Source organism: Scardinius erythrophthalmus (genome assembly GCF_964197995.2).
Source record: "Scardinius erythrophthalmus genome assembly, chromosome: 5".
Taxonomy (NCBI): domain Eukaryota; kingdom Metazoa; phylum Chordata; class Actinopteri; order Cypriniformes; family Leuciscidae; genus Scardinius; species Scardinius erythrophthalmus.
The window spans coordinates 25,941,189-25,950,487 of record NC_138225.1 but is presented as its reverse complement, the minus strand read 5'-3'; the positions used below and the strand labels follow the sequence as shown (position 1 = coordinate 25,950,487).

The following is a 9,299-nucleotide window of genomic DNA, read 5'->3' as shown; positions in this document are numbered from 1 at the left end:
TCCTTATCCTACTGTCAGAAATCTTTCAAATATATATATTTTTTTGTATGATTGCTTACACACTAAAATTAAAAATAACAGTTAGTGAAACCTTACATTCAAGCCAAGGAGCAAAACCTCAGCCCAGATCTGCACAAGCCTCACACATTTTACAAACTACTACACACACTTCTCTACATTAGACACAGAAATCCAACATGATGCCACTTCTTTGCAAAATACCACACTTATGAACCAATTGTTTAAACACGGCCGTCAAATGTGCAGACACTTAGGTGCTTAATTGTAAACCCAACCATCAGGTAAGCATTATAAAAATGTGAGTTTAACGGTCTTCAACAAAAATGGAAGGTAACGTTGCAGTAAGAGGAAGAAGAAGAGGGAGGATGAGAGGAAGAGATAGACCTGGTCACCTGGAGGAGGATGTGGACAAAAAAGACGAGGATCACATTTACCAGATGCAATACGAGCAACCTTGGTTGACCATGTTGTAAACCAGTGATTACCATTTAGAGAGGTTGGACAGAGAGTTCAGTCCAACCTCAGCAGATACAATAAAACTGACATTTCGACAAAAGCACATGTTCAAAAAACAACAACTTTTCTCTACTGTCTACAGGACAATCAATTTAGCCTACTTTATGACCTCCATCAGTACTTGGGTTTATTATTACCCATTCACTGTATTCCATATTTGTGCGCTGTCCTGTGACACTTGACATTTTGATTGGTCAACACAGAATTGAGGGTCGAGAATCTGAAGGAGGAAGGGGCCCCATATTCACAGAGGAAAAAGAGATACGCCAAAACATGGTTTTGGCCAATAATGCAATATGGCTCAGAGAAAATCAAACAAACATCCTCATTGTCCACACAGTTTTCATTAATGTCCATCAGGTCTCTATCAACACTGGGGTGAATTCTTAAAAAACATCACATACAGATGAAACAACTCTACCTAATGCCATTTGAAAGAAATTGTGAAAGGGTAAAAGACCTGCGGCATGAATATGTGGAGGTAAGTAATGTACACCTCCTTTTTACATGTAAATTTACAGTAGGCCTAAATTGAACTACACAATGTTGTCTTTTTTTCAGAGTTTTGTTAATTGATGCTGATCCAATCCCACATGAATTTATCTTAATAAATTAGGCTGGGTTTAACCTGACAAAAGTAAGAAGAGAGAAACATCATTGACCACAGAGCAATTTTGAATGTCCCGGGCCATTTGAATGTGGTGGTAACTCATGCTTTTTTAATTCATGCTTTCTTTTTGTCTCCACAAATGTTTCTGTTATTTATGTACTATATTCTATTTAGAATATGTTCTGATTTTCAGTGCAAAATTGACTTTTGACTGATTTTACAATGTGGAGAGAAATATTTTCCTCAAAGTGCAGCATTGGTGTTGTGTTAGGTTAATATATTCATGTACCATAACAATATCTCTGAAAAAATCTAAATGTCACAAGTGTTTAAAATTTAGCACAGCAGTGTGTAAGTGCCGTGGTTCAAACAGAATCAGATTGCATGAATCACGTGTGTGCCATACGCTGTCAAAATTGGGTTTTGTTAAATTATTGTAAAGTTTTGAATGAAGTGTTTAGTTTTGCTCTGCTCTGCTACCTGTGTGTTTATTTCCAAAACTGTAATTAAAATTTTAAGTTAGCTGAAAACCAAAACTGAAATCGAAAACAGAGTTTTGTTAATGAAATCTTAATACTTTAAATACTGGTTAAATCCTTATGCTGCTTAGGGTGTCATGATTAGGCGATAAAATGAAACCAGTCCTCATAAACTTCCTTAGCAACGAGCTAACTCTTGATATATCAACCTAAAATTTTTACATATTGTTACGCTAGCATTATATTTGTTCATGATGAAGAGCATCCATTTTGCAGCAATGTTGTAGCTGCTGTAGTTTTTGTTGTTCGTAGGAAATAGACACTGACAGAGTCAAACGCGTCATTGGAGAAACGCAACTAAAATTCGTGATTATGATTATACCTGATGTATTCAGATATATTTGATATCTTTCTCTATGATATACACTACCGTTGAAAAGTTTGGGGTCTGTAAGATTTTTTCATGTTTTTGAAAGAATTCTCTCATGCCCACCAAGGCTGCATTTATTTAATGACAAATACAGTAAATTGTAATATTATTGCAATTTAAAATATTTTTTCTATTTTAATATATTTTAAACTTTAATTTAGTCCTGTGATAGCATAGCCCTCCAAAACTATTTTGGTCAAAACTGATTTTAAAAAAAAAATTATGTTTGGGCTGTTTCAAATTTAAAGGGATAGTTCACTTTGAAAATAAATTTTGGTATGTTTTAGCTTACCTCAAGGGCATCCAAGATGTAGGTGTCTTTTTTTCCGCAGTAGTTTCAATTTGGATATTTTTAGGTCAAACCGTTCTTGTCTGTCAGTCATATAATGCAGGTCGATGGTCACTGTATCAAAACACAAGCACAGTCCAAATTAAAACAATTCCCCATCGTCCAAATTAAACAATTTCCCATTGTAAGTACACATTGATGGCCTAAGACACGAAACGAGCGGTTTGTGTGAGAAAACGAACAGTATTTATATCGTTTTTACCTCTTGTAACACAGCACACGTCCAAATGATCTGACGGCGCGGGCGGGTATAGATGTATACATAGATGTCGCTTGGCTACGGTTTCGTTCCAATGAACTGCAGTAGCCAAGGCGACATCTATGTATACATCTATACCCGCCCGCGCCGTCAGATCATTTGGACGTGTGCTGTTTTCAAGAGATAACAACGATATAAATACTGTTCGTTTTCTCACACAAACCGCTCGTTTCGTGTCTTAGGCCATCAATGTGTACTTACGATGGGGAATTGTTTAATTTGGACGATGAGGAATTGTTTTAATTTGGACTCTGTGCTTGTGTTTTGATACAGTGACCATCGACCTGCATTATATGACTGACAGACAAGAACGGTTTGACCTAAAAATATCAAAATTGAAACTACTGCGGAAACAAAGACACCTACATCTTGGATGCCCTTGAGGTAAGCTAAAACATATCAAAAATTAATTTCAAAGTGAACTATCCCTTTAAATAATTTAAAAATAATTTTGGTTGCCAAAATATCAGTGCATCACTAACAGTAAATACCACTAAATCCTTATTCATTAAATTGAACGATTGTTATTCGAATCACTGAAGAATTACTGTTCGATCAGCTCCTCTTGATTCTCCCCTCCCTCTTGTCAAGCCTCGTCCTCCTCTTGTCACACCAACCCCTCCTCTTCCTCTGCCTCTTCCACCCCCCGCAATGTTTCCTCTTCCTCTGCCTCTTCCAGCACCTATAATGTTTCCTCTTCCTCTGCCTCTTTCACCCCCCGCAATGTTTCCTCCTCCTCTGCCTCTTCCAGCACCTATAATGTTTCCTCTTCCTCTGCCTCTTCCAGCACCTATTATGTTTCCTCTTCCTCTGCCTCTTCCAGCACCTATAATGTTTCCTCTTCCTCTGCCTCTTCCAGCACCTATTATGTTTCCTCTTCCTCTGCCTCTTCCACCCCTAACAGTGTTTCCTCTTCCTCCGCCTCCACCGCCCCTTCCCCATCCTCGCCCACTGAAACTCAGGTCAGTGAATCGGTCATTGAGGGATACGGCAGTCTGCGAAACAAAGTAAAAACAGAGGCTCTAAAAACTGATGAACAATTTAATTGTGTAAGCTTATAGAAAAAGAATACAACTTTACTGTCTTTACACACACAAGGCCAATAAAATGTAATAAATGTCTGACTCTCCTACTTTACCGGGTGTACAGGCTTTGCCGGATGGCTAAACTCACCTGGTTAGTGGTTGCTTTGTAGTTAAATTGCAGAGGAATCCCCTTAGGTAAAGAAGAACCAGCTCCTCTAGAAGATCTCCCCCTTAACACTACCCCACCCCTCCTAGCCTGAATAGGTGTCTTCCTGATGGAGTGAAAAAAGCAAGAGAGGCACAAAGAATAGCTAAACAAAGAAGGACTTACAACCAGTGAATTAGAAGCCAGCAAGAAAGTTCATTCACTTACACAGCGACAGGTGCAGATGTAGCATTTGGCAGGGAAACTGTCAGCGTTGAGCCAGATGGTGCTGTTCTTTGACTTCAGTGTGTGTTTGGATGTGGATGTGACAGACACACAGAGAGAAAGACAATTTGTTAACACACCATGAGAGTACTTTTTAGAATATGTCATATTCACACGTAAAGAAACTCACCTTCTTATTTTCTGATACTTTTGCAATTTCTCAGTCATTTTTGTGGCAGAAAACTGAAGAAACAAAGACAAAGCACAGAACTGTAGGTCTAAAACATTGTAGCAGGAAGGTCAATCCATGTGTAAGTCGTGTATAATGTATTTCTTTTTTTAAATAAAGATTGCCCTTCTTACCCCTAGATTGTCTAATACAAATGGTCTTCCACCCCTTTGTCCTCTTGCTGACATTGTACCCCTAGAACAACAAAAACATGACTATGACAAAAATTGTTAAACAATTACATTAAACTACTATCTGTGCTATAAGTTTACAGCTCTATTTCTAAAAGTGTAATGTTATTTATAAGATGATTTCAATATTTTATGTCACAACGCATAACTTAATGGGTTAATGGGAGTCTATTGTCAGTAGTTTATCAGATCATCAGATTTTATGCTTATTTCCTATGTATTGTTCTGTTGTATTACATCTGAAGTGTTCTGATATATTTGATACAATATGTATCAAAAGTTAATTGTCTGTAAGATTTTTTAATGTTTTTGAAAGATGTTTATGCTCACAAAGGCTGTGTTTATTTGATCAAAAATACAGTAAAAACAGTAATATTGTGAAATAATTGTTTTCTATTGGAATATATTTAAATTATATTTTATTCCTGTGATGGCAAAGCTGAATTTTCAGCATCATTACTCCAATCTTCAGTGTCAAATGATCATTCAGAAATCATTCTAACATGCTGATTTGGGGCTCAAAAACATCTTATATAATTATCAGTGTTGAAAACAGTTGTGCTGCTTAATATTTTTGTGGAAAGAGTGCTATTTTTTTCAGGATTCTTTGATGAATAGAAAGTCTCTACTACACCCTCTTCAAGGTCTGAATTTTTTAGTTGATGATAAGCTACAGCTGTATTATCTGAGTATCTGAGTCAGTATTATCAAAACTGACCTAGGCTGCATGGAATACATTTTCTATTACTTCTCTCTTCTGCATCTCTGGCTTTCAGGGCATATATTTAGGCAGATGTTATGGCTTCAAATTAATGACAGAGACCAAGAGTTGAGATTGGCCTATGGATTGGAAGACTATTCTCATGATGAAAACCAGAGGACTAGTTCGCATCAATTAGCATCTCATCAATTAACTTCAGTAGGCGCATATGTCATATATTTCATATTGTCCTGCTCACTGTTTAATTTTAAGAGAATATAATAATAAATACTTATTATATATCACTATATAATACTTTAGCAATAAATTCTTTAGATTTATTACTACTCAGACTGAGATTCTTGCATTTTATTGGTATTAATAAGCTTGGATATTACCCCATCAAGTGCCCCATCATTAGTAAATATGTATGATACTGTATTATTATTATGGTATGAAACTCTATTATTGATATTTTCTTTTGATAATGAAGTAAAAAAATTAAAATAATTCAGATTCAGATTTTAAAGGCACAGTATGTAAGTTTCACTGCTAGAGATCGCTAATTCAAAACAATAACAAAGCAATCTGACGAGAATCAGGCAGAATTGGTGTTCATGGGTGGGCTAATGTATTTAAAGTGTTATTAACGTTACTATAGTATGAAGCTGGACAGGGCCGAAACCCCCGGGATTTTTTTTTTTATATATAAAAAACATTTTTTTTACAGTATAAAGTGGACAGGAAGTAGGAGAGAGAGGGGGGGATGGGATTGGGAAAAGTCCACGAGCCAGGACTCAAACTCGGGTCGCCTGAAGCGCAACGGCGCTACATGTCGGCAGGCTGCCCACAAGGTCATCGGCACCAACAAGCCAGGGACATTTTACGTTGCTGTTTTTATTATACTTATATGCCGTAGTTGGCTATTTCCACTCCTTTCGTTTTGTTATTTATGCATATTTTACAATTAAAGTTATGTTTAATGTTCGTCTCCTTCCGTTAACTTTCTTACAGTAATTCTTTACAGTTTAAAATTGTGAGGTAACAGCGCTGTTTTACTTGATCAAAACAATCATACTAAAAATACATTTGAGTGAGTTGAAAGTTATGTTATAATGTTACTCTGTGTGTTCGTTCGGTGGCAGCTATGAGACACTTGTTGCACATTGCGGTAAGCTAGATCGATAATAGAATATCATATTAATAGAAGCTGGATGACTTAAGTTGCTAAATGGCATGCAATTCATTTAAAAAAATTGTGTGGTAGATAAAATGCTGTATTCCTGTAACTACAAATAAAGCTATTTCTGATTGTGCTATGTTAGCCATGCACTTGACAAAATAATGTTGTCTGATTTACTTTTTGGGTACAAACATGTTACTTGAGGTAAATCAAGAAAACAAGAGATTCAAACAATAAGCCTAACCATGTTGAGCTATATAAAAAATGATTTGTTTTCTGTCGATAAAGGTACCCTATCCAAACAGTTGCTCTCCTGTCTAATAAAAAACATAATATATGAAAGCTTCTTTGGTGTTCTTGCGTTTTCTATGAAAGTAAAACCGGAAATTGAGGTTAACGTGGATATAACGTCATAGACAGGCTACGCAATGACACAGGCCATTACACTAGTTCAAATAGCTGAATTCTCTGGATTTAAACATTGTAGAAAACATTTAGGATAATGTAAGTACTCAAGTCAACTAAATATATAACACTGTTCTAGTGGTTTTTGGATATTTTAATCCAAAAATCTTACATATTGTGCCTTTAAGATGATAAAGTTGAAACAGAGAAGAGAGTGTAGAACCTGCTCAGTCTGCCTCCTCTTCCTCTACCTCTTCCTCGTCCTCTGAATGTCCCCCTCGATGTGAATGTGGTTTGATCAAACTGTCCATCGGTCTACGGCACAGAGAGAGTAATCAGAGTATTAATCTTTGAAATAAATCTTATCAAGGGTTATTCAACCATTGGTTTCAATTACTTAACTCTATTTTAGCCATAGAAACATTAAGACCGTTCATACCGTGGTAGCGGCAGCGGCTCTGTTTAGTGAACCCCCTCTCAACACCATTCCCCTCCCGGCTCCCCTTTGTCTCCTCAAACCTCTCAACCCGCCAGGACCTGTGGGACAAACCTCTATTAGAAACCTGTTAAACAAGCGTTTATACAGTTCATTTGAAGCATTTTTTTACAGATCTGGCCGGGCAGAAGTCATATGCCAATTCTCTAAATGTGTCAGCTGTCACTAATTGAAGTGTAAGACAGTCAAGTATCAAATGCTTGCCTTGGTACTGCTGCTCTCCTCGCCTGAATCCCCTCTGCTGCTGCTCTGGAACCTGGTTGAGTTTCTTCAAGACGTTGTTCCTGTTAGAAGCACGTTTACTTTTAGCTCTGTTCGCCTTCTGCTCTTTCTTATTCAGCCTTATAATGTCATCTGTGAAAACAAAAGGAACAAAGTGTTTCGCCTCTGGTTTACTAAAAAAGCAGACATATTCAACTTAAAGATGAATGATTAGATACAATTTGGATATAATTCTTGTTTGAGCTAAATAGGAAAAAAAAAAAAACGTAAATTCAGCATGCAATATATAGCCTAGGCACCTTATGTTTTTATTTACTTGTTTATCTCATGAGTGGGTGAATTTCGCTATGGCAGACATGAAGGATAAATCTTCTAACAGCACAGCAACTACTTTCCACTCATGATAATACACTATTAGGTGTCTTGGTGTTTTGCAGATATTTTGCCTCGGTATATCAGTGTATTACAAATTGAGAACTGAATTTGGTTTTACCTAGAGCCCTTGAATAGAAAATAGTCTACTCAAGGACGCTGGTTTTACCTAACCAAAAGATTTAAAAGGATCAGCTCTTCAGGTTTGTTGAGTAAACAATAAGGGTCTGTATTAAAATGGTTGACTGACTTGTACTGTCGTTGCTAGTCATTTACTGTGGCTGGATGAAAGTTTTATTTTACTTACAGCCTACTTTAAATCTTACTTCTTTTTAGTCCTTCACGTATCATTATAGTAATTTATTATATGCTGAAGTCAAGGCAAATGATTTGAGCACGAGCACGTTGGTTTGACATCTGTTGAATGTATGTGACAGCTGACCACTGTTCCTCTACAACACGTCCACACAGAAGTGAAACCGACGGATCCTGCTGCCAACTCATCCAAATCACAATGCCTTGCAATTACTAACCTAATGACAAGTCGATTTTGTCCGAGCTTGAAGCCTGAGGCTCCTGCATTTGCTCTGTATTCTCCATCTGTACTTCATTCTCCCCCATTTCGTCTTCCAGTGTCGTTGCGCACGCAAAAGTTTCACAAGCGTTGCGTGTCCGTGTTTCTGACGGCTCGAAAACACCAAAATATTTATGCTCGGTAACTTCCAAACGTATGTCAAAACACAGACGGACTATGAAACTTTTCAGATCAACCCGGTTTCAAGGCGTTTTCCTTGTGTTTATTTGTGTCGATCGAGTGAGTGAGAGTCAGAGCCCAGCCCCGGCAGCGCGTTGAATAGGAGGAGTGACAAGCAATGTGACAAGAGTCCTTAAAATAGCGCAATGTCTACTCCTGCTAGGCAGGTCTTTCCAAGGTGCTTTGCAACGCAACTAGCGGCAGGAATCCTCCCCTCCATTATTATGTTTATCACGTTATCACAGACAAATTATGTTTTAAGGAGTTGATATAAATTAAAAAAAAATTCCCTTCTAAATAAAACAGTTGTTTCCCCTCAGTAGACTATTTAAACACTATTATACATTAGTATTATTATAAACATATCCGAATTTGTTGTAAATTGTAAAGTGACTTTTCGCTTTATACCTTAAGGCTAATAAATAGTATAAATTATTTTATAATTTCATTATTATTTAAATTCATGTGTGCATTGAATAATCAAATATAAAACATAAATACAGCCTGTAGAAAATAAATACAGAGACTGTAGCCTGCTGAATGCTTATCTTATAAATGTGCATTTTGTCATTGTTTTGGAGCACTTATACAATTAAGACTAACATATTCATACTAAAAGCCAAAAACGTTAATTTTGATTTCATGTGGACTTTAAGGTTTATATGGGGTCAGCAACACCTCCCATATG

The 9,299-nt window shown here is 36.8% G+C and overlaps 1 protein-coding gene across 1 annotated transcript; it reads right to left on the bottom strand.

Annotated features, from left to right (window-relative positions):
* Window positions 1–3,066: 3,066 nt before the first annotated feature.
* On the bottom strand, window positions 3,067–8,677 carry LOC308690639 (uncharacterized protein). The gene is made up of 9 exons (XM_081365239.1): window positions 8,391–8,677; window positions 7,468–7,617; window positions 7,207–7,304; window positions 6,991–7,082; window positions 4,423–4,483; window positions 4,250–4,302; window positions 4,063–4,134; window positions 3,838–3,961; window positions 3,067–3,659 (listed from the first exon to the last, which is right to left on the bottom strand). Exons 1-9 carry the CDS (start codon window positions 8,476–8,478, stop codon window positions 3,198–3,200), a joined length of 1,200 nt encoding a protein of 399 aa, XP_081221365.1. The 5' UTR covers window positions 8,479–8,677; the 3' UTR covers window positions 3,067–3,197.
* Window positions 8,678–9,299: the final 622 nt, after the last annotated feature.